The sequence below is a fragment of the Oryx dammah genome, unplaced genomic scaffold (assembly GCF_014754425.2).
Source record: "Oryx dammah isolate SB20612 unplaced genomic scaffold, SCBI_Odam_1.1 HiC_scaffold_11209, whole genome shotgun sequence".
Lineage (NCBI taxonomy): Eukaryota > Metazoa > Chordata > Mammalia > Artiodactyla > Bovidae > Oryx > Oryx dammah.
The window spans coordinates 4,040,676-4,067,257 of NW_024080602.1; the positions used below are offsets into that span (position 1 = coordinate 4,040,676).

The 26,582-nt window shown below is 40.4% G+C and overlaps 1 protein-coding gene across 1 annotated transcript in view; it reads right to left on the bottom strand.

Annotated features, from left to right (window-relative positions):
* LOC120860867 (IQ domain-containing protein H-like) overlaps positions 1-26,582 on the bottom strand; it is a 225,239-nt gene that overhangs the window by 71,856 nt on the left and 126,801 nt on the right. The window contains exons 11-13 of the mRNA XM_040236570.1: positions 26,180-26,355; positions 16,509-16,781; positions 11,506-11,697 (exon numbers count right to left, since the gene is read on the bottom strand). Coding sequence (XP_040092504.1) covers positions 11,506-11,697; positions 16,509-16,781; positions 26,180-26,355 — 641 coding nt within the window. The remainder of the gene's footprint in view (positions 1-11,505; positions 11,698-16,508; positions 16,782-26,179; positions 26,356-26,582) is intronic.

Below are 26,582 nucleotides of genomic sequence, written 5' to 3' on the forward strand. Positions count from 1 at the left end.
GTGTGTGTGTGTGTGTGTGTGTGTGTGTGTGTGTGTGTGTGTGTGTGAGAGTACGTAGAATATCTGTTACAAGCCAGCAACCAGGGCACAAGATTCTCTGTCTAACATATTTGTGAAATGAGTAGTTCAATGCATCGCATCAAAGCAATAGACTACTGGTTAGTGTTTCAGAGAGTTTATCAACCACACGGAACAGATCTTTCAGAGCTAACAACTCTGGGAGCGTGAAAAGGAAAGCGTAGACCTCGTGGATGATAAGCAAATATTAGAAAAATACCCTTTAGTTTTTGAAACAATTCCAGATATTCATTCCATTTTAATTGCACTTCTTCTGGCAATGCACATTAGCTACCGGCCTTTGTGGAGCTAATAGCTCTAGAGCAATTCCCATCCAGGAGGAACCTGAGCCACACCTGTGCCAGTGCACAGCTTTGTCGCTCTTTGTCCAGTATCCATATTTATCCCTCAGAATGCATCAGCGATAGTCATGACCTTGGCAGGTTCCAAGATAACTGTAGGGCCTTCATCAGTCTGACCAACGCATCCTAAAAATTCTTGTCTATCAAGCATGGACATTGCCTCTCAGCTCTCTCTCTTTTTTCTATCAAGAAAGTGTAAATTTGAAAGAAGAAGTATTTGACTGAAAGAAATTCAGGATATCTCAGGGGAAGCTGCTAGCATATCCAATTTAATATTGCCCTCAATGACTAAAGCTACTTCAAGCTCCAGAGAGTTAACTTTCCCAAGTAAATTCTAAAAGTGTGTATGTGTGTGTGTATGTGTGTTAGGAGGATGAGGAAGGAGGAAAAAAGAATACAAATCAGAATGCTCTACATATCAATCACCAATACTTCTTTTATTTCAGAAACCTCTTTGCTAGATCTGCAGTGATAAACTAAGTAAAATAACTTGTCAGCTAATCACTTTCAATCTTTCACATCAGACATTACTTGGTATTGTTCAAAAGAGAAACCAAGGGGCCTACCTAGATGGTTCTGCTTTTGCAGAGCCTTCTGACATCCCCAGATGGAGGAATGGAAGGTGACACAGGGCCAAAAGGGCAAGACAATCACTTGGAACTAAGCAGGGACATCAGTCTTGGAAGAGGCCATCTGGACCATCTAAGACAAGTGCCTCATGTCACAGAAGAGGGGATGGGGCTTCTGCACTCATACAGCAAGACCGCAGGAGCTCTCAGCCACGTCTGGCTCCGGGGTGAGTGTTCTCTATTGCCCCCGCCGCCCTCTTTCAGAGGGAAGGTACAGGTTCCATGAAAGGTGCTCAGGATTTGAAAAGGCTAGCAGCACAGAGATGGAGAGAAGGGAAGGATTCCTAATTTGAATGTGAATTGAAGAAGGGTACTTGGTTGCACAGGACACTTTTTATACTGTTGTTACTATTGTATTTTAAATTACATTTATATATTTTTTGACTGCTCTGGGTCTTCATTGCTGTGTAGGCGTTCTCTAGTTGCGGCAAGTGGGGCCTACTCTCTAGCTGTGCTGCACAGGCTTCGCACTGCAATGGCTTCTCATTGCAGAGCATGGGCTCTGGGCGTGTGGGCTTTGGTAAGCTGCAGTTCATGGACTCTAGAGTGCGGGCTTAGTGGTTGTGGTGCACAAGCTTGGTTGCTCCTTGGCATGTGGAATCTTCCTGGACCAGGGGTCAAATCTGTGCCCTATGCACTGGCAGATTCTAACCACTGGACCACCAGTGGGGTCCCGACGACAGCTATTTTTTAGGTAAAACAATAGCTCTCTCTTATTGAAAGCTTCCCAGGCAATAGGTCTGTGCCAGAGGTTTTTATATTTATTATCTCAAAGCCACTCTCTGAAGTAGTCATTATCATCTCCATTTCATACCACAGCCGTGAAGTAGCAAACTGGGATTCCAATCTAGTTGCTACCAGTATGCCATAGTGCAACGAGCTCTGTGTCTGTAACTGCCATGGGTGGGCACTGACGGTCCATCTGGGTCAGATTAGATCATCCACATGTGATGCCAAGTCTGTGCTGTCAAATTTATGAAAAATGACAGAAATTACATCTGCTGTTGGCTGCCCAGCATCTTTGTCTTCTTGTTCCAGGTAATGATATCCCCAACTTCCTTTCAGGAACTGTCCCTACCCCATTCGTAGCTATGTAAGAATTGAGAGTAACCTCACGCTCAGCTCCAAGGAGGGGTCCCTGGTTAGCAAAGCCATACCCTGGCCACAGTGATCAGTTCAGCAGGGGCACATGACCCAGTCAGGCCATTCAAGTGTTAGGAAGCACTTGCTGGGGACTTCTGAGAAAGAAGCCTTTATGCTTCTGAGAATGCTGCCTGGTGAGATTTTCTCTCTTCCTATTACCTTGACCAAGGACAAGCTTCAGGAGTCACTGGCAGCCCCCCAGCAACCCTGGGGACCACCCGCCTTAGGATGGAGCAGATATTATGCATAGTATAGGGGAGGGATGGAAAGTAACTGGGTCCTTGTTGATACTGTACCACTGGATTAATCCTTTTCTCATGATTCTTTACCATCTGAGCCATCAGGGAAGCCTGGATTAAGCCTTCTCTGATGTCAGAGACAATCTCTGGATTTTCATTTAGCTGAGATAATAAATTCTCTTTATTTTTTATTTTCACTTTAAAAAATTCTCTTTACTGTTAAAGTCACTTTGAGTTGGGTTTTCTGTTATTGAATATTAAACATTTTAAACTGATATGAACGGGTGGACCAAACCATGTACCCACAATCTATGCTGGACACAAAAGCCAACGCATGCTCTGACCACTCCCTGCATTAGTTACTCTCATTCGGCGATCAGTAGTGAAGTTTCCACTCATCCCTTTCCCTTAAGATCATTAGCAATCGTCCCTCTTTAGAGTGTAAAAATATGCTGAGAAGATGAAGAAAAAATGAAAATGTCTTCAGCAAGTCATAAACTACTTCCCACACCTACTTAAAGTTTAAGGACTGTCTTAATACTCCATGTTTAATTGTTAATTGAGAGTTTAAAAATCAAAAATGCCAACTTTGCCTTCGATGAGATGGAAAATTATGCTGCTGTAGAAGGTAACATAATGTAAAACAGCCAACATTACCAAGGCACACAAATGTTTTTGGTATGTAAAATTGCTTTGTAAAATATTTGCTCCATCTGCTGAAAGCGGCAAAGACAATTTTCCCTTGATAGCTAATGGCCCATTTCGGCTGTGTGGCAAGTGATTCGCTGTGGTGGCGGCTCTCATTAAACAGAATGGTGAAAGTGCGGTATATAATTCCATACTTATGTAGCATTATCCACTCGCTGCTTCTCGAGGAGTCTGTCCCTCATTATCCAGGCCTCCACCTTGCACCAACACGCAGGCCTAGCAGTTGATTTGACTCGAGAAGCGCTTTGTCCAACTGAGGCACATATGTTGCTTCTCCATTCCAAAACTCAGCACAACTGCTTTGCCCCGACCAGAAACACTGGAGAGCTTCATTCCCTTTCAACTTTTCAGCTCCTCAACGGCTGTTTCTTTTTCCCCCTCTCCACAGGAGGCCCTGATTTTCTTTCTAGGCTCACCCTGTCGCGCTGCATGCTAGGAGTTTCAATAGATAAAGATTAAGCATTTCTTGAAATTCTTAATTGAACTTTGCACATAAACAAAAGCAGGAAAAATTTTTCCTGTGGGCTAAAGCCGCTCACAGAAGCCCGACAGACACGGCCCTTGGCTCATGGTAAATGTGATGGTTTGTGATCTCTCTCTTTAAAGGAGTTGTTTACACTATACCCTGAATTACTTCAACATCTGCTAAAGGAACAATTAAAAATAAATAATCCAGGGTGGTTTAAAAAAAGAAGAATCCGTTCATGTTTGGGGAATGATATTAAAAAGTAGTTACAGCAGCAAGTGGCAGATTTTTAAAAGGTATTTTTAATGTTGGAAAATGGGTTTAAAGGCAATTATATTAAATAATAGTGACGCCAAGTAAAAATATGACTGTTTTAAAGATTATGCAATATTTTAAAACAGAAACCACACAGTTTAAAAATCAACTATTAAGTCGAAGTGGCCACCATACTTATTATTGTGGCTAATAGGTTTCTTTCCAATTAGAGAAATATCACTGATTGAGAAAACTGCATATGCTGAAAAAGCTCTTTAGTTGAAAATTAAAAACAAAAGAAAACACATGTACCCTGTGGACTTGATTTTTCATTCAAGTAGTGGGGGAAAGGGGTGAATTTGTCACATGAAGTGAGAGGCTTACAGGAAAATTTATATTTTAATTTTATACCAAGGGGATGGGCAAGCATCTGCTTTCCTTAATCAGATTCTGTACCTTCCTTGATATTTCCACAGGTACAGAGGTATATATAGTTGAGGTGGATGGGACAGCATTATCTATTTATCATTTTTTTCTACAGACCATGTTTATGAAAACACCAGGGTAATAAAGCAGTGAATTCCCAAAATGAGGATTTGTTTGCTCTGGCACAATCACACGGAAGTCCAGGTCTTCTCAAGGCCATTCCCCTTTCGCCGAGGGGCACGGAGGACAGACGATCAGAAGCAAATGGCGCGGTGGCCGGCAGAGGAGAGTCAGCCCACTCTGACTCTGTTCCAAATACCCGTGCCTGCTCTGCGGCTTTTGGAAAAGCAGATATTTCCAAAAGAACTTCAACGGGGACTTCCTGTGTGTGAAAACACTAACCAATTCTTGTTCCTCTCATCTTTTGCTTTTTTCCTTCCTTTCATGCCGTTATTGCGAAAAACTGGCAGTTAAATTCAATTGATTCAAAATATTCTGGATCCATATGGCCGCCAACCCTGGAGCTGAGGCGGCGATAGCGCCTCACTGCTGTTCTCAAGCATTTGCCTCTCCCCTAGTCCCCAGATGGTGGGAGTAACATTTAAACCTCCTTTTCTCTGCCTTGTACAATAGACCTTGGCACCATTTCAACTGTTTACTCCGGTAATTAACAGCTCTGATACCACAACAATTACAACTCCTACACTCTCACCACAATAATGCTATGAATTAGTGAGAGCTAATGGCTGGAAGGTAGAGCGTTTCCAGACTGTGAGATCTGTGCATTTTTAGAATAAAATAAAAGGTACAAACAGCACGCTTGCAGTAGACAATGATTACCTTGTAATTAGTTTACACAAAGCTTCCTATTTAATGGCAAAATGCTGTAATTAACGTGTGACAGAAAATCAAAGGGTACTTTGTAAGCATATGAAAAATTAACACTGCAGGCCCATAGCTTTATGTACTGATTAGAAGCATATTAAATCAATAGGACACACAAACCAACAGCTTGTATAGCTGATTATTATAGGTCCTCGGAAGGGGGACCCAGCTTTCATTTAACTTGGGGAGGCTATTTTCCTTCTCCTGTCATCTTCCTCAGGCACTGAGAAGCACCTCCAACCCAACCCTGGCAGCTTCATGAAAATAACCACTGAACTGGAAGAAAACATTCTAAGTCATTTTCAGAAATAAGGAAAAATATGTAAATGATTAAGACTTTCCAATGACTTCAGTGACGTGCTGCTACACTAATTAGAAAAGACACCAACTGGAACCAGAAAAATGAAGCAAATGGGTCTCAATCTTGTGGTCAGAAAAATCTCTAGTTTATCAGGTCAATGCCTCTTTATTCAACATGTAGGATGCTAAAATAACTGGAATTATTTTCTATTTTCAAATTATAAGAAACCAGGCTGCTAGCAAGGCTTATTCTTTTAAAGGCGTTATCTGGGTAAACCATTGGGTTAGGCACGCTTTGGTCCACAATCTTGTATCTTCAACAGTCACAATCCTATGTGATAACTGATGCTTAGAACAATATTCTGGAAGCCTAAAAGGTGCCATGGGACCTTCTGAATCACCAGAAAAAGATTAAGTTGTATGTACTTGTTCAATACTACCTACAATTTAATTCTGATGCAATTTTATGGTAATGTTAATAACACATAGCATTTTTTGAGGTCTTATGTGCTAAATATTGATACACTGGCAGCCAATTCACAAGAGTCATCTCATTTAATTCTTACTACCTCCTCCAGGAGACAGGTACTAATATTATTTCTCTTTACACTTGAAGAGATAGAGGCTTGGACAGCTGAAGTGATTTGCCCATGGTTCCCCCTTGCCCCAGTAACCTCCATTTGCCTAGTCCATGGAACCTGTGAAGCCAGACCACTTCCTACTTATCCTGAATGTTCAACTATTCACACTGGTCTATTCCAAACCTTTTTCTGCTTAAAAGGAAATTTACCACATCCATCTGGAACAGGACATATAAAGAAATATATAAAAAAAATAAAATATTTGGTTGCTTATCCAAAAAGCAGGGTTTTTTGAACATGTGAATTGTCCAAAAGAAATTTTTAATTTTTCAGTAATTTTTACTCTTTCTGTGCACATGTTGATTTCTTAATGTAAATGCTTTGTTTAAGATAGTGTTCTCTGTTGATAATATTTTCATGGAATAAAATAATCTTTCCATGGTCCAAAACAAAACAAAAAGCAGGGCTTTAAATACTCACGATATTTTTAATGCCATGTCTGATTGCAAAGAAAGGCTGCTTACTCTAAGTTTTCTGAGAATTTACAGGTTCACTAAAATGATCTAGTGAGTGTATTAAGTTGAGAACAGCATTGAAAATTTGTCACCCCCATGAATGGTCAAAAGGTGACATCTCAAACTCACTATCCTCACCCGCCCACATAAGTAGGTAGGTGAGGCAGCTGTGTTGCAAAGCTGAGCCCTAGAGACTCTCCAGCAGGGCTTCTTCCTCGAAACTCTGAGGCGTGTGTACTAATGGCTCTCTTACCTCCCAGCCGACTGGCAACAGACAGCAACTGCCCTGTCAGTCAGGAAAGGGAAGGCATTCGAGAGCAATAGCTATGGGACCTTTGTGTTGCCCACAAGTCTCTGTAGAAAGCAGACAATCTGCACAAGGGCAGCAGGCCACAAAGGCAGGGACCAGAGGGAGAACCCTACTTCAGGGCTTTCAAATAGCAGGTCTTTTCTAAGTGGATTCAACTCAGTGTGGCCAGGGCAGGGGACCAGGAGGAGTGGATGTGGTTTCCAAGCTAGATGCGGATCATTGACTAGCTATGTGAACTTGGGCAATCACTTCACCTCCAAGGAGTCTATTTCTCCATCTGTAAACAGAATAACAATACCTTCCTTCTCAAAGTGGTGTGGAAGTAAACGAGTAAAAACTTCAGAGGTTTTCCGAGACGGAATGAGTCAATTCAAGTAAAGTGCTGAAATGCCCGGCACCCAGTTGTCCCTTGCCATCAAGGGGGATTGATGGTAGGACTCCCATGGATAACAAAATCCAAGAATCCTCAAGTCCCAAATATAAAATGGCCTTGCTCCCCCTTGGTATGTGGGTTCCACATCTGCAGATTCAAATATGCAAGGGTACAAGGAAATGTCAAAACATTTCCTTGTGTATTCATGCTTGAGTCTGTGTGCCTGTGTGTAATGTATTCCTGGGTCTGTGTTCATGCATGCTAACTAGCTTCAGCTGTGTCCAGCTCTTTGCGACCCCATGGACTGTAGCCCTCCAGGCTCCTCTGTCTATGGATTTCCCAGGCAAGAATACTAGAGAGGGTTGCCATGCCCTCCTCTAGGGGATCTTTCTGAACCAGGGATCAAACCCAGATCTCTCGCCTATCCTTCCCTGGGAGGTGGGTTCTTTATCACTAGTTCCACCTGGGAAGCCCACTCATGGGTCTGTGTGCTTAGTCGCTAGTTGTGTCTGACTTTTTGCGACCTCATGGACTGTAGCCTGCCAGGCTCCTCTGTCCATGGGGATTCTCCAGGCAAGAATACTAGAGTGGGTTGCCATGCCCTCTTCCAGAGGATCTTCCCAACCCAGGGATCAAACCCAGGTTTCCTACATTGCGAGTGGTTTCTCTACTGTCTGAGCCACCAGAAAAACCCAAGAATACTGGAGTGGGTAAGCCTATCCCTTCTCCAGGGGATCTTCCTGACCCAGGGATCGAACCAGGGTCTCCTGCATTGCAGGTGGATTCTTTACCAGCTGAACTACCAGGGAAGCCCATTCATGGGGGTCTGCAAAATCTCATGTCTAGGCCAGCATTCTGGCAACTACTTTTCTAAAGCAGTGTCACCAGGTGTCACTGCTAACAAGCCAGTTTTCCAGGAGTGAGGGAGCGAAGTTTCCCTTTATAAACAGAAAGGAAATGGCACAAGGACTAGTACCACAACAAGTGTCTCCCTGGGTCTCTCTGCACTGTCTTAGGTGAGAGTGTCCAGGAAGGTTTCTTCCCCTACAGGTGTGTCTTTGCTTAAGCCTTTATTCATACTAAATGAAAATAAATTCTCTCGTCTCTGGAGTGGCAGCTTTGGAGCATGCACACAAGTGTAGATTCACTGAAACTTAATAAGCATTGAGTATTTAAGTGAGTTTACTGGAACCTGTTGGGGGAAGTAGATTATGTTAGCTGGCAGGATAGGCACAGACGGTAAACAACCTGCCTGCGATGCAGGAGACCCACTTCAATCCCTGGGTCGGGAAGATCCTCTGGAGAAGGAAATGGCAACCTGCTCCAGTATTTTTGCCTGGAGAATCCCATGGACACAGGAGCCTGGTGGGCTACAGTCTGTGGGATTGCAGAGTCAGACATGACCTAGTGACTAACACTTTCACTTTCAGGATGAAGAGTAAGGTTGGTACCAAGACAGGATGGAACAAACTGAGAGTTGTGCTCTTTTTATTGTGGCTATTATGCAACATTCTGCTTTTCCTAAAATCACTTACATGTCAACACTGATTTTTAAAATGTGACTTCAGTGTTTTATCATTTGTTGATTCCATGACTTTGTTTCAAGTCAACTGCAACCAAATAACTCTGGTTCTCAATTAGATAGGTGAAAAAAAAGATGATCCTTATAGATCCTGGAGTCCACACTGAATCATGACTACATCTAAAACCAATATCTGCATAAGACGCAAGAGAATCTCAAAACAGTTCAAACCCCTATAAACAGCACTGTTTTTAATCTGTTGCCTACAACATACCAATGAGAAAAATCATGGTATCGTGTCATAAACTGCTATGCAAATGATGCTATTTGTAAGTATTAACATAATTTAGTGCTTACAGTCATATTCTCATTTCTAATAATTCTCCCAGAATGGAGTCTTTCTCTGGACTCTTAGCCTGCAGGATAGTCTTTCATCAAGAAGCTGAAATTTTTAATAACCTGCCAGCATATGTTTTGCATGTGCCAGGCTAGGCTTGATGACACAACATCTTCATTATCAAAAGAAACAGGTCTACAAACTGTAATAGGACATTAAAACATGCCTGTGCTCATAAAGTAATGCTTTGATGTCTAAATGTGCACCATTATGATGGTCTTCTGGAACAAAGGATAATTCTAATCCTAAATTCTTGATAGCTACACTCAGTGGAGATTGCAGTTCACTGCCACTCTGAATGTGATTTCACTTTGAAGGCAAAAGAATGTCAATAGTCTCCTAACCAAAAAAAAGCTCTTCAGAAGTACTTTATTTTTTTATTTTTGGCTTCTAATAACATCATGGTCAAGCACAGGTCTTAGAATGTAAAAAGATTTCATAATAATTATTTTCCCTTGTTAAGTTAAAAAAAATTTAGACAGATCATTAATTATTCATAAGTGTCACATTTGACACCATTAATAATAATGCCAAATGTAATTGGCGGCAATTTAAAATGGTACAGTTTAAAATATTTGAAATGAAATAATATATATTCAGATTTCTAAATGCAATTCAGCTATATGTCAATATGTTAAATATTTTTAAAACTTAATAAAAACATTTCAAATTTATCATAGTCTAGCATCAGGAGAATTCTATAAAAATTATTGATTTGAAATACTGAGGCAAGCAAATACTTTGTACATTAACACTGGGGCTTCCCAGGTAGTGCTAGTGGTAAAGAACCTGCCTCCCAATGCAGGAGAGGAAAGAGACTTGGGTTTGATCCCTGAGTCAGGAAGATCCTCTGGAGGAGGGCATGGCAACCTACTCCAGTGTTCTTGCCTGGAGAATTCCATGGACAGAGGAGCCTGGGGGGCTACAGTCCATGGGGTCGCTAAGAGTCAGACATGACTGAAGTGACTTAGCACACAAGCACACAAACATTTCAATTTTTTAGATTAAAAAAAAAGTCATACTTTTCATGGTTTAATCTCAACAGTTTTGCTTAAAAAAACTTTTAAAATACAAGATCAAATAAAATCCAGTCCAAGGAGAACACAAGAGCAACCTCTATGGGCCTCTGGGCCTCAAAATTAAATACATTTTCCTTTCCTTGTTTTATTTTTTTCTTAGGAGAGTAATTCACTTTGGTATCCTTTAAATAATATGTAAAAAGCTGGCCATGACAGGTACTGCATTAAGTCCATTTACTGATGGAGGAGGAAGAAAAGCTCTGAATAGATCATGAGGAGAACTAACATTTATCAAAGGGAACTCTCTCGTCTGACTGTTCTCTAGATTTATTCATCATTTCATTTTCACAAGAATAATGTGGTTCTCTCTGTGTGCCGCTCCCTTTCTATCACTGGTATCTTGATTCATCTGCTTCTGTAGTGGGATGCTCAAAGCAGGTGCAAACACTGCACAGCCACCACTACAGAATTTGGTAGGGAAAAAGGAATCAGTTCATGGAAAATTTGTGTCTGAATTTTCCTCATCAGTTATACTTTCATCAGTAGTGAAAAACAGAGATTTGAGATTAAGTGAAGTCAGCAAGACGAGGTCTCCGAATGCAAAATGATGCTGTTTTCAGAATGGTGGGTTTAATTCACATATGAAGCCATATAAAACTAATTATTAAGCAACTTTGAAACAGACTAAGAAGTTGTACAATTCATCGTCCCACCAATATACATGGAAAAATCCATATACATCACTCATATATTAAGAGTTTTTACCTATTATGCAGTTCTTGCCTGGAGATTTTCTTGCTGGAATGTATTATTTTCTCAACATCTCACAGGGACCAGCAGTTACATAAATTTCCTTGAATTGTCTTCAAAAACGTATGACTGCTGACAGAATGCTATTAAACATTAGCTTCCAGGTGACAAGCATTCACTAATAGAATTTCCCTCTCACAATAAAATACAACTAGCTTAATAACAACAGTTGGTAGAAGCATATGATCTAGAATCACTTAGAGCAAATGATTAGATTTGAAATGTTACTTGGATATCATAAAAACACTACTTCCTAATTATTATCATAATCCATTTGAGGATTTTTTAGGGATCCAAGAAGGAACATTTAAGATAACCTGATCAACCTCATTCACTTTGTACATAAAAACGAAGGCCCAGGAAAGTAAAAAATTGCCTAAGGTCTCAACTGCTGGTAGGTAACTCAGCTGAGTCTACAAGAAAATGCCTTATCTCCGAGCTAAGCCTTTTGCTTTATCTCCTATCTGTTCACAGACACTTTGGGTTTATGTTACCACTGAATACTCACTTGTGCCCATTTCTTTCTCCAGTCTTCGCGACCGTATCTCTGACTCTCCTTTAGGACCCAGCTGTAGCACTTTAGGTGGGAGGGAATGTCACAAAACGCAGTCCCATTTCCTCCAAACTCATAGTCCGCTTTAAAGAGCCAGCGCTGGATTTCCAGGTGATCGATGACCAGCTGACTCACCTGTTCTATTATCTGTGGGGCCAAAGATACAGCAACAGTTAATTTCCTGGATTCCTTTTTATCGTGTTAACTTAGCTGTAGCACTTCTCACATGTCTTTATTTCAAACAGTCTGTTCATTCGGTTATCTTCTAGTTACTAACACAGATTAGAAGTTTTAAGTGATATGTGTATGTGTGTGTGTATGTTGGGTTGGCCAAAAAGTTCATTCAGGGTTTTTCCATAAGCTGTTTGGAGATGGCAATGGCACCCCACTCCAGTACTCTTGCCTGGAAAATCCTATGGACGGAGGAGCCTCGTAGGCTGCAGTCCATGGGGTCACGAAGAGTCGGACATGACTGAGCGGCTTCACTTTCACTTTCCACTTTCATGCATTGGAGAAGGAAATGGCAACCCACTCCAGTCTTGCCTGGAGAATCCCAGGGATGGGGGAGCCTGGTGGGCTGCCGTCTATGGGGTCGCACAGAGTCGGACACGACTGAAGTGACTTAGCAGCAGTAGCAGCATAAGCTGTTATGCAAAAATGCAAATGAACTTTTTGATTGACTCCATACATGAATATGGTATAAAGAAATCACCAACCAAAGGGACCAAAGACATGTTTAAAAATATAATCTTATTTATGAAAAATTATGAAATTATCACTGGCTGACTTTTGAAGGCAAAAGAAAAAATCTGAATATCTGTAATTGAATCTTAATATTGTTCTCTTCCTTTTTCGGAGGATAACGTGTTTACTTATTGATTCTTCAAATGATTCTTTTATAGTTGCAAGACTATAAAAAGTTATAGTCTTGAAAACTTAAAGTGTTTGGAGCTTTGCTGAGCTTTTAAGTGTTATAATCTATAAAATATTTAATTTTTTCCTCATTAGTATACATGAAATACATTTGTTTGGCCAGTCAGTTGACCAAGTGTGTTATATGTATCATATGAACAAGACAGATAAAGAAGGTAAAAAACTCGTGAAAGCAACTTTATTGGAATACACACCTCTCCTACATCTTATTTGAAACTTTTCTCAAGAACTAGGCTCAGTCACATGAACGTTTCAGGGGTAGACATGCAAGCTTGAATATCACAATAATAATAATAATAACTATAATAGTTAACGTCACTGAACTCTCAGTAGGCTTTAGGCCTTTGGCATAGCTCTTTACACAAATCTCATTGAACACTCACAAAAACCTATGAAATAGGCACCATTATTAATTCTATTTTATGTATAAATAACTGAGACTCAGGTAATTTAAATAACTTGCCCACGATCACACAAGACTGAGTCCCAGAACAGGGACTCCACCCAGGCTGCTCTGAGTCCAACACCTAAGCCCATTTCTTCTCCACTATGCTATCCATCTCAAGCTACAGAGAGGCAGAGGAGAAGGGTGAGGTGGAGAAGGAAGTCAGGAGCAAGAGAAGCAACTTCCTTTACAGTCAATAAGCCATTTGGATAAGTTTGAATCAGAAAAAGTCTATAGCAAGATTACTTAATTATAGGTAATACTGTTCTAGTAGAGCCTTGGTGAAAAATAACTCGTTAGACCACAAAGTGATTTTTTTGTTTGATCTTCTCATCAGACTTTCTAATCTATATAGAAAGAAACAATATTAAGTGTTCCCTCTCCTGAGCCTACCCCATGCTATTCTTGGCCATGGTCTGTGCTTAAGGAGGCTTCTGCAACACTGTTCTCTTCTCTTTTTGATGAGTTTTGTTCACCAAATGGATTTTTTTAAACTACAGAGTATGAGAGGACTCATAATTCTGGAAAAAAAATCTGTTGAAATCTGGAACGGGAAGATTAAAATTATTTTGATTAAAGGCACAATCTGTTCTCTTGAGTTGGGTCTTCGCAGCCAATCTTCCTGGAGATGCTACCGTATACAGCAGTGTTGAAGTGATACTAAAACAGATGTACTTGGGACCCCTGGAAGCCCCATGCAACCATAGGGTATTCAATTAGGGTGAAAATGAAATTGTCTCAGCTCCCTAATTATCAAGTAGTGTCTAGGGATAATGTGGGTGTTTAAATGACAAGTACTCTGGTCTACACACCATATGGCTATGAGCATAGCCTAGGAAGGTTTTTAAAAATGTGTCTTTCAAAGTTACATCCCTTCTTTCTCTAATGTTGTGTTGAGAAGATAGATTCCATTATGGTCATATGTTGCACAAGAAGAAATAGTTCTTGGCCTGTTAATGTCCAATAAGACTCTCTTGCCAGTATAAGGAAAGATATTCTGGCACAGTCCTTTTCATTGTATGTTTGGATATATTGCATATTTGGAAGTTTCAGCTACTAACAGAATTATTATCTGCTTCTTCCAAATCCTATTATTTGTTGCTTCTGAGAATCCTATAAATGGGTGTCTGTTGATGGATTCCCTACAGTAATGAAAAGGATCAATAGTATTGTAAAGACTATACCACTGGAAAGAATTATGTGCTATCTTTAAGTGAAAATTGAACAGTGCTTTAAAATAGCATTGCCATTTTTGATTATTTAACCAAAGCTGTCAATATTTCATATGGAGCACATGCCAGAAAGAGAAGTTGCCTGGTTACTTTATGGATCAAAACAGGAAATGCTCACTGTGCTCAAGCTGGACTTAAAAAATAAAATAAATTACTTCATCATAAAGTAAATGACTTTATGCTATTGCCAAACATTTATCATTTTCTATTTGAGTCTATTCAAAAGATGTAATATACTTTTTAATTGCCATACATTTTATACTGGTGTAGGGCAGAAAGAGAAAAATGTCTACTGCTAAAATCCAACTGATAGCTAGGAATATTTATTAACCTAAATTAAAATAATCACAGCTTTCTTTCACCAGCTTTAAGTTTATGAAGCACATCGGTAAAAAGTCAGTGTTACTGATTCATTACCATCTGCAAATTCAAAATGCTGATATGTTCAGATAGATTAGGTAGAATAGGCATTATCTGGAAAAATCTCAATGGAGTGCTTCAATTCTTGACCTCAGACATGTGGTTTTGAAATAAGTAGTGCAGACCTCAGTTATGAGTTAGTTTATTGTGATACAATTTGCACATACCATAGGTGAAATGACACCCTTTAAATCCAATTTATCTTTGAGGAGAGGTTTTTATCCTACTTCTGAATATCAGCATTAGAGTGAAGCTTTACTGCATTAAAGATTCCTGTATCTTTAACCACAATTAACATATAAAGTTCTAAAATATTTCATAGCATCAATGGGGACAAAAGCAAGACTCACTCAATATAAATAGTGCACATACATTCTAAGGTTTTGAGGACTGTTTAATGTAATATACACGTATGAAATTATATCACTTAAAAATGCATTTCACTTGTAATATGTCTATCAGCCTAGTATTCTACAGGGAAGCAGAGTTAAGCAATCCACTCTGTTACCTTCAAATTTCAGTGGAGGTTAATGATAACGGAAGGGACACATGAGGTTAGGGGAAGCCTCTCTCTTCTAATCCTATTAAGATAGCCTGTGCCTTTTCTAGACTGCCCTCTTTAAAAGAAACTTCCTTCATGAGCCCATGTATTATTGCCCATGAACACTCTATCTAGCAAGATTGAAACAATCTGGGGGCAATTTAATAATTGCCAGTTAGTCTCTGAAAAGCATGATTTGTTGAAAGACTTGGTTTGGGGGCTCAGCAGCTATGAGGTGCAGAACATCAGGATCAGGCAGCTAAGAGAAGTAGCATTACCCCTAAATATTGTCCCTCACAAACCCCCTCATTTTGTTTTTTAGCTTCCCCAGAAGTAGGTGCCCAAAATCACTTGTGATTGGCTCAGAGGAATGGTTGAGAGATAGAATGAAACAGAGGTTAGGAAATGTTAACAACTATTTGTCTTTTAGTTTCTTTATTGTAAAAAAAGATAGCAGTTAATTGTGAAAACACCTGCCAGAGCAAACTTAGAGTGGCTAATTTCTAGTTCTCTAGTGGGTAATTTTGTAGTGACTGTTATGGTGCTTCAGATATTAGGGCCCTAACTATCTTTTGGAAGAATGCACAGCCATAGACTTAGACCAGGGCAAATTCAGAAGCAGAGAGTTTTCTTCCTGGAGCCATTTCACTTCCCCTTTCTAGGGTTTTCCCCCTTTCTTTATGGCCACTTACTGAACAGCTAGGATTTTTTTTTTTTTTTTTTTGTAGAGCCATGGATGTCCGTAGTCTGCCACATGCCCTTTGCAATATGACTCCCTTGAGCTCTCCAAACCTGCTCCTTTTAGCCCAAACTGACTCTCACATTTCTTAGGGTCCTACTAAAATGACTAGCTAACTAATATGATGATGAACTAATCCATATTAAGGCAATAAATATTGATAGCAGATGAATACATAAGTAGAGCCTTCAGTTCCTTAATCCAAATGAATAAATACTTTCAGAATGACAATTTCTGTAAGGCCCATAGGAAGGTACTTTGAAACACCAAAGGACTAAAGTGTGTTGTGCTCAGTCGCGTCCAACACTTTTGCAACCTCATGAACTGTAACCCACCAGGCTCCTCTGTCCATGGGATTTTCCAGGCAAGAATACTAAAGTAGGTTGCTATTTCCATTTCCTACTCCAGGGAATCTTCCCGACACAGGGATTGAACCCGCATCTCTTGTGTCTCCTGCACTGACAAGTGGACTCTTTACCACTGAACCACCAGGAAAGCCTGAAGGCTAAAGCAGATCCCATCAAATCAACTCAAGTGTTCCATAATAGTCTTCATTGTAGGGCTGACTCCAGAAGACCTAAAAAGTTCCTCCAAGGTCAAGAGAATGTGAAATATTTAAACAGAGCCTCACTTGTCCACCCTGCTTACCTGCTGGTGACTATAGATGCTATATATTCCAGGAGGAACTGGCACATTTGCATTCTCAAAGACCCGTTTGCTTCCAGACTTGGTGCTATAGAAATGAGCTAGTTCAGGCTCTGGGCCTAGGATGGGTATGTTCAACATATCTGCCACAGCCAGATCGTCTCTGTGGAGGAGCCCGCTGACAATGTAGGCTTCTTTCCCTTGGATGAGATTTTTTATTCTTTTGATTGCCTTGGGACTGTACATCAGGTGAGTAGCCAGGCACATATGCTGCTTCTGGGGGGAGATCATAATATTCTTGTTAAAAGGTGTTCTTTTTCTAGTCCATACACCTAACCTATAATGTTGCACACAATAAATGCATTATTAATAGCAGGCTGGGTTATGACCTATCCTGTTGTTTAACCATTTAAAATGATAAAAGCTGTTGGGGTGAGGCTCCATAATCGCTCACATCTTTAGTGTGTTGGAAATAGGCTCACTGGGAATAGAACTAATTACTACACATCTGTATTTATTTGATCCATGTGGAATTATCCTTCTGTCAGAAGGAAAAGAAGCTGGCGGCCTTTGGATAATAGTGATTCATCTCTGCAACACTTCTGGCATGGTTTAACACTAAAGCGTCTGGAAAATCAATACAAAAAAATGAAGAAAAGAGCCTCCTAATATTCTTCAGTATTCAGAGCTCCTAATCTGGCAACCCTTTAAATGATTCAGTAGGAAAAGGCACTTGACTTGATACCCTCTTCCCAAAGTTTTACCACAATTTCCATTTCAAGAGTACATCTTTTTATGATGATTGTCATGGTTCTTGACCAGCAATCCAGAGAGGACTCATGAATGGAAAATATTTGAGAATTTCAGCAACACTCAAATTCCTCTTCCAACGGAAAACTCTCTTTATTTTTGACTACTTACACCAGCTCAGCAATACATGTGACTGTCTCCTTCAATTAAATAAATAATCCTGGCATGTCTAACAGGGGCAGAGGATGGAGCCAGATGGTCAGCACAAACCAAAACTAATACAAGCATGTCTCCGTGCTCAAGGAGTGGGAACACAGATGAGTACAATTAATGCATAATTAATACAAGGCAGAGAAGGGCCATAAAGAACTACAGAGGGCCTTGGAGGCATGGAGGAGGGAGGCAGAAGCCACATGCTAGTGGGAAGAGCTGAAAAGGCAAATCACTTATCTCAGGTGGGCCTCAGTTTTCTCATCTGTAAAATGAGTATAATAATAGTACCCATCTCATAGGGATGCTGTATTAAATGAGATGATGCATGTAAAGCACTTATAATAGTGCTTGGCTATAATAAGCACTTATTAGCAGATGTTATATTATTATTGTTATCTGCTAATATTATTGTTATAAAAGAGGTTGGGGTTAAGGTAAATTTTGAAGGATGGGTAGGATTTTATCAGGTGAGGATGAGCATAGCCTAGGGATGGAATATGAGAACCCAAGATTGTGCTTATTTCTCTAGAGCAGAGAGCATCATGGCACATGAAAAAGTCCTGGGGCTTAGGAGTCAAATGGTTCTTTGAATCCAGTTCTGTCCCTCTAACAAATAACCTGAACTTGGGCAAATGACTTAGACTCTTTGAGACTAAGTTTCTCCATCTGCTGAGTGGGAATAAAAATAACTATTTGATGGGTTCCTCTAAGGATAAAATATGATTATGAATGTTTAACACCTATTATAATGCATGGCATTGAGTTGACATTCGATCAATGGTATTAAAAATTATTATGGAGAAAACTTAAAAAAAAAATAAAGTCACTAAAATGTCATGCAAATAATATAATGCAAGACATGAGAGTCTTAATGGAGTTTAAAGGATTTTGTAGAGTGGCTCCATCTCCCCCCAGAGTCTAATCAAAATTCTGTTCAACAAGGCCTTAAATTGTGGAGAAATTCCAAGCCACTATTTTGGGGAATATCAGGCACACGAGTTTGCAGACTGTTAGAGGATATGAATGCCGAGTATAAGAGAAAGTGGCTGAGGAGACCCCCTGGATTTCAGTCCTATCTGAATTTGTAACTTGCCAGTTGATTTAGAAAACCTGCTCTTTCTGAGCCTTGGTTCCCCACATTCAAATGAGGGGTTGAACCAGAAGTCTCTAGGGTCCTTCCAGCTGTGATACAACGTTAAAACCGAAGCTCTTCTGGTTATACTATTAAATGGGTACAGAGTTTCTTCTTGGGATTTTGAAAAAGTTCTGAAACTGGATAACATGACGATTGTACAACCATGTGAATGCACTTAATGCCATGGAACTGTACACTTCAAATGATTTAAATGGTAAATTTTATGCTATGTATATTCTGCCTCCCCCTCAAAAAAAGATCCCCCCAAAAAATTCCTCTGAGAGAGGATTTTATGATTTACCCTATTGAACCCTCCCTTCAGAGCAAGCGATCTAAGTTCCTTTTGCCTATGGAGTATGCCTTTTCTACATAATTTAAATCCCTTTTCAAAACCTGCCTTTAAGAATGCAGCTCTAGGAAATCCAGCGCTCCACTGGACAATGAATGGTGACGGCACCTCATGAGTTTGTGTTTCCCATCTGATTGCTCCCTGTTTATCCCCCTATTCATTATCTCACTCCCTTCCTTTCCTTACAAATTATTCCAGTGAGGAAATGTGAAAAAATGATATGTCTGGGAGAACTGATGACTTGAGTCACAAAGTATATGGTGGACTTTTCAGGGACCTGGAAGGATGTTTCAAAGGGGACAGTCTTCTCATGTCAAGTTCCCAAGATCTCAGCACTTTGGCATGTACTCTTCCATTTGATCCATACGACACAATTAACAGTCTCTCTTTTGGAGATGGGGAAACTGAGGCTCGGGTGATTTGCCCATAGCCACACAGCTGGTACACAGCAGAGGCAGGGTTATTATTCATTATTATTTTATTTATTTTTATTATCATTATTATTCTTTATTAGCACAGTTCTCAAACCATGGCTGCCATGATTTCTCTCATTTTACAGACTGAGTAGTAAGGTCTGAGGTTTTACAAAGTGTGATGAGGAGATGGCAGATGCAGCAACAGAACCTAACATGAACGTTCTGAGCACATTTCCAGCCAGGATGAACTTCAGTCTCCTCTGGGGCTGCTTGTCTTCATTGGCAAGCACTCTACCCAACTCTGTTGTGTCATCTGCAGGCCTGCCTTATTCTTCAGGCAAGATGGTCCCATGGCATTGTGTTCAATGTGTGTTTGATCAAGATTTGACTGTAAGTGATGGCAGAGCATTTCTGACTGCAGGTCTGGTGTGACCATGTAGAGAAGATCACTATCATCAGATCAGTATCATCCAGTATCATCTGTGGATTTATACAGATGAAAAAAATCTAAAATGTTCCTAATGCCATAACATTATGTTGCTGTTTAGTTGCTCAGTTGTGTCTGACTCTTTTGTGACCGCATGGACTGCAGCCCACCAGGCTCCTTAGGCAATGGGATTTCCCAGGCAAGAATACTAGAGTGGGTTGCTGTTTTCTTCTCCAGGGGATCTTCCTGACTTAGGCATCAAACCCACATATCCTGCTTGGCAGGCAGATTCTTTACTACTGAGCTGCCTAGGGAGCAACCCACTCCAGTATTCTTGCCTGGAAAATTCCATGGACAGAGGAGCCTTAGGGGTCACAGTCTATCAGGTTGCAGAGAGCTGAACATGACTGAACAACTGATCATGCACACATGCACCTGCGAAGCAATTCCAAAACATAGTTACAATTAACTTACCAGCACTCTTTGGACCCGAGACAAAAGGTAGTGAACAACTACCTAAACAAGGAAGCCTTCATAAACATCAAAATATTCAAAAGTAGACATGATGACTTTGTAACAGTATTTTTCACCATTACAGATTCAAAAATTGTATAGTAAATTGGAGAGATGTACAAACAGATTATTGGCACACTTAAAAAGAAATCTCAAAGCCATCCACTGGAATGAAAATAAGCACTGATACAATCTCTCAAATGCATTAAAAAGAAAAAAAGCCATGACTAAACGTGAGCAGGAAATGATTTGAAAGTGAGAGTTTTAATTTTTATATTTTAGAAAGCTGACTGCCTATGAGTGATTAATTACTCAAATACTTTAAACTTAAACTGTAAGAAGTATAAAGTACTTAAAAATATTTCCTACTTGTTTTTTATTCACAGAGATGCAAACCTACACAATGAATGTAACCCCATGAATTTGTTAGTGCCAACTGCCTATCTCCTCTTGGAAGGTGGAGAGTGGACTGTGAAGATACATTTCTCAGGTAATAGGACCGCAGAGCTGGAAAGGACTTTGACATGATCTAATCCATCATTTCATCTTACAGATGAATAACAAAGGATCAGAGAGGTAAAGGTCATCCAGAAGCAAGGTCTTTCCAGTTCATGATGGTGTTCTGGTATCAGACAGATTTGGGTTCATACTCTGGTCCCACTAGTAACTTACAACTAGAAAGTGAGTATTGGTTTCCTCGGCCACAGAAGGAAATTGATAGTTTCTGTCTTGCTGCTGTGTCCTAAGCATCAAATGAGAAAATGTTTGCTAAGCATTTGATAAATGTTAGCTGTTTACTTGCTTTCCTTTCCCCAAATCTAGTGCCCCTTCCCCATTCCATGCTTCTTCAGTGTAAACTGGCATTCCAGATATAAGGAAACTGCTTATTAGCAGCTATCAGATATTAGCTCCAGTTTCTGGATGGAGAAAATCAGGACATTAACCACACACTAATGGTAGTTCGTTACTGGAATTAACCAGACAAATCACTCCACCAACAATGGCCATGCACCACCACCCACGGAATCGAGAAAGAGCTATCAATCTGTCAATCCTGTCCGTGTCCGGGAATGTGGTCCATTGGAGAAGGAAATGGCAAACCACTTCAGTATTCTTGCCTTGAGAACCCCATGAACAGTATGAAAAGGCAAAATGATAGGATACTGAAAGAGAAACTCCCCAGGTTAGCAGGTGCCCAACACGCTACTGGAGATCAGTGGATAATAACTCCAGAAAGAATGAAGGGATGGAGCCAAAGCAAAAACAATACGCAGCTGTGGATGTGACTGGTGATAGAAGCAAGGTCCGATGCTGTAAAGAGCAATATTGCATAGGAACCTGGAATGTCAGGTCCATGAATCAAGGCAAATTGGAAGTGGTCAAACAACAGATGGCAAGAGTGAATGTCGACATTCTAGGAATCAGCGAACTAAAATGGACTGGCATGGGTGAATTTAACTCAGATGACCATTATATCTACTACTGCGGGCAGGAATCCCTCAGAAGAAATGGAGTAGCCATCATGGTCAACAAAAGAGTCCGAAATGCAGTACTTGGATGCAATCTCAAAAACGACCGAATGATCTCTGTTCGTTTCCAAGGCAAACCATTCAATATCACAGTAATCCAAGTCTATGCCCCAACCAGTAACGCTGAAGAAGCTGAAGTTGAACGGTTCTATGAAGACCTACAAGACCTTTTAGAACTAACACCCAAAAAAGATGTCCTTTTCATTATAGGGGACTGGAATGCAAAAGTAGGAAGTCAAGAGATACCTGGAGTAACAGGCAAATTTGGCCTTGGAATGCGGAATGAAGCGGGGCAAAGACTAATAGAGTTTTGCCAAGAAATTGCACTGGTCATAGCAAACACCCTCTTCCAACAAAACAAGAGAAGACTCTACACATGGACATCACCAGATGGTCAACACCAAAATCAGATTGATTATATTCTTTGCAGCCAAAGATGGAGAAGCTCTATACAAGACCAGGAGCTGACTGTGGCTCAGATCATGAACTCCTTATTGCCAAATTCAGACTTAAATTGAAGAAAGTAGGGAAAACCGCTAGACCATTCAGGTATGACCTAAATCAAATCCCTTATGATTATACAGTGGAAGTGAGAAATAGATTTAAGGGACTAGATCTGATTGATAGAGTGCCTGATGAACTATGGAATGAGGTTTGTGACATTGTACAGGAGACAGGGATCAAGACCATCCCCATGGAAAAGAAATGCAAAAAAGCAAAATGGCTGTCTGAAGAGGACTTACAAATAGCTGTGAAAAGAAGAGAGGCGAAAAGCAAAGGAGAAAAGGAAAGATATAAGCATCTGAATGCAGAGTTCCAAAGAATAGCAAGGAGAGATAAGAAAGCCTTCTTCAGCAACCAATGCAAAGAAATAGAGGACAAGAACAGAATGGGAAAGACTAGAGATCTCTTCAAGAAAATTAGAGATACCAAGGGAACATTTCATGCAAAGATGGGCTCAGTAAAGGACAGAAATGGTATGGACCTAACAGAAGCAGAAGATATTAAGAAGAGGTGGCAAGAATACACAGAAGAACTGTACAAAAAAGATCTTCACGACCCAGATAATCATGATGGTGTGATCACTCATCTAGAACCAGACATCCTGGAATGTGAAGTCAAGTGGGCCTTAGAAAGCATCACTACGAACAAAGCTAGTGGAGGTGATGGAATTCCAGTTGAGCTATTTCAAATCCTGAACGATGATGCTGTGAAAGTGCTGCACTCAATATGCCAGCAAATTTGGAAAACTCAGCAGTGACCATGGGACTGGAAAAGGTCAATTTTCATTCCAATCCCAAAGAAAGGCAATGCCAACGAATGCTCAAACTACCACACAATTGCACTCATCTCACATGCTAGTAAAGTAATGCTCAAAATTCTCCAAGCCAGGCTTTAGCAATACGTGAACCGTGAACTTCCAGATGTTCAAGCTGGTTTTAGACAAGGCAGAGGAACCAGAGATCTAATTGCCAACATCCGCTGGATCATGGAAAAAGCAAGAGAGTTCCAGAAAAACATCTATTTCTGCTTTATTGACTATGCCAAAGCCTTTGACCATGTGGATCACAATAAACTGTGGAAAATTCTTCAAGAGATGGGAATACCAGACCACCTGACCTGCTTCTTGAGAAATCTGTATGCAGGTCAGGAATCAACAGTTAGAACTGGACATGGAACAACAGACTGGTTCCAAATAGAAAAAGGAATATGTCAAGGCTGTATATTGTCACCCTGCTTATTTAACTTCTATGCAGAGTACATCATGAGAAACGCTGGACTGGAAGAAACACAAGCTGGAATCAAGATTGCCGGGAGAAATATCAATAACCTCAGATATGCAGATGACACCACCCTTATGGCAGAAAGAGGAACTAAAACACCTCTTGATGAAAGTGAAAGTGGAGAGTGAAAAAGTTGGCTTAAAGCTCAACATTCAGAAAACGAAGATCATGGCATCTGGTCCCATCACTTCATGGGAAATAGATGGGGAAACAGTGGAAACAGTGGCAGACTTTATTTTGGGGGGGCTCCAAAATCACTGAAGATGGTGATTGCAGCCATGAAATTAAAAGACGCTTACTCCTTGGAAGAAAAGTTATGACCAACCTAGATAGCATATTCAAAAGCAGAGACATTACTTTGCCGACTAAGTTCCGTCTAGTCAAGGCTATGGTTTTTCCTGTGGTCATGTATGGATGTGAGAGCTGGACTGTGAACAAGGCTGAGGGCTGAAGAATTGATGCTTTTGAACTGTGGTGTTGGAGAAGACTCTTGAGAGTCCCTTGGACTGCAAGGAGATCCAACCAGTCGATTCTGAAGGAGATCAGCCCTGGGATTTCTTTGGAAGGACTGATGCTGAGGCTGAAACTCCAGTACTTTGGCCAACTCATGCAAAGAGTTGACTCACTGGAAAAGACTCTGATGCTGGGAGGGACTGGGGGCAGGAGGAGAAGGGGACAACAGAGGATGAGATGGCTGGATGGCATCACTGACTTGATGGACGTGAGTCTGATGAAGTTCAGGAGTTGGTGATGGACAGGGAGGCCTGGCGTGCTGCGATTCATGGGATCGCAAAGAGTCGGACATGACTGAGCAACTGAACTGAACTGAATGGTAGTTCTTTTCCTTCTTGCTTCCCAATATCCACAGTAACTCTGACATTGAGGATAGGGAATAACTAGGAAGCACCAAAACAATCCTTGCATTGATAGAGATATTAGGAAGTTCCTAAGATTATACATAAGTGGCAAAAGTGGCCCTTTTTCTCTTGCTTGTTCTGCTCCTGCCCTTGCTACCTCTTCCACAGCCAAGTGATGCCAATGAAATAGAGCTAGGCAGAGAGCTCTTATGGGAATATTGAGGTATCCTATTATGAAAAAGCAGAATCCTCATTTTGGTTGTTGTTGTTGTTCCATCTCGCTAAGTCATGTCTGACTGTTTGTGACCCCCATGAACTGCAGAACATTAGGCTACCTGGTCATTCACTGTCTCCCAGAATTTACTCAAATTCATGTCCATTGAGTCAGTGATGTCATCCAGCCATCTCATCCTCTGCCACCCTCTTCTCCTTTTGCCTTCAATCTTTTCCAGCATCAGGATCTTTGCCAATAAGTCAGTTCTTCACACCAGGTGGCCATTTGGTAGAAGAGTAAAATTCAGTGAGTACACAAGCAAAGTAGAAATGCTATAGCATCCCTTGATTCCACTGTCCCCTCCCCATGATTTTGGTCAAATCGTGCATCTGAAGTGTCAATGGGTAGTAACTCAACACATCGATAATACTTCCTACATGAACCATGCAATTGGTTTCTCTGATGATTGACAGTTGATTTGGGTGCATTGCACTTGTGAATGAAGAAAGTTATCTTTATCAGCAAATTCAGACACTGCTCAAAAGTATATAGACTATTAGGTATTAAAATGTTGATTGTTTACCATGGAAAGTTTAAATTCTTGCTAAAACATGGAGAAATTCATTTCATGCCGTCTCTTGCACTGCCTTATTCTAAAAACGCTGCCATCATGTTTCCATGAATTTCCCAAAAGTTCTTGTCTAGGGATAAGATTCCACTCAGAATGCATTCCACTCATTAAAAATCAGTTTCTAAAAAAGTTTAAAAAAAAAACTGAACCTTGTTCATGATGAGTCCTGTGATACAGCATATAAGACCAAATTCCCCTGGAGGGAAAAAAACCCATGGAATCACAAGGAATTTGTTCTTGTTTTTAGTCACTAAGTTGTGTCCAACTCTTTTGTGATCCCATGGATTCTAGCCCACTAGGATCCTCTGTCCATGGGGTTTCCCAACCAAGAATACTGGAATGGGTTGTCATTTCATTCTTCAGGGGATATTCCTGACCTAGGGATCAAACTTGTGTCTCCTGCTTGGCAGGCAGATTCTTTACCACTGAGCCACCAGGGATGCCTGTAACAAGGAATACTAGTTTGGAAATCAGAAAACAGAGGCCTTGATCTAAAGGCTGTCCCTAACTAGGCTTGTGGCCACAGGCAGGCCCCAGCCTTTCTCTGCCTTGGTGTTCTCCACACAAAATTAAGAAAAAGCAACCGTAGATGTTATAAATTCACCTGCTTGATGGTACAGCCCAATAACTACAATTAGGCTTCAGCTACAGAGAGACTGGGCAGCAGTAGCTCAGTCAAGTCTGCAAGTTAAACTGGGATATTTATTTCCTACAGTCCAACTAGTAGTCTAATCAGTAAAGCTGTTAAACTTGCAATAATATTTCACTGATGTGTACCAGAGCGTTGCAAGTTATAAAATTTCCAATTTAATTTTACTGCATCCCCGAAGCTGTAGTAATTAGAAGACAAACTCACAGTGAAGATGTTTATAGCTTCAGGGGTGATAATTTTGAACCTGTCCCGCAGGTCACTTCTGTCCTCAAGGTTCCCCGATTTGACAGCTGCCTGTAGACTCAGGATTTTATTGTAATACAGCAGTAACTCGTCATTCATTCGATGGGAGCAGATGTAGATGACGCTCACTTTGGCATCTGAAGACAACAGGCGCAATGTTAATTACTGGTATAAAGGTAAATGACATTACGAACTCTGGCATCGGATTGATGTTGTGCAGTTTAAAATAAAGAGCATATCCAAAAGCCACATTCAAGTTAATTTAGATTGGTTTTGCACAGATCCTAGCAATTCAACTGGACTTTTTAAACTTTAGCATTTCTCTAAAAAAAAAAAAAGACAACGCCATTACCAAAAAGTATAC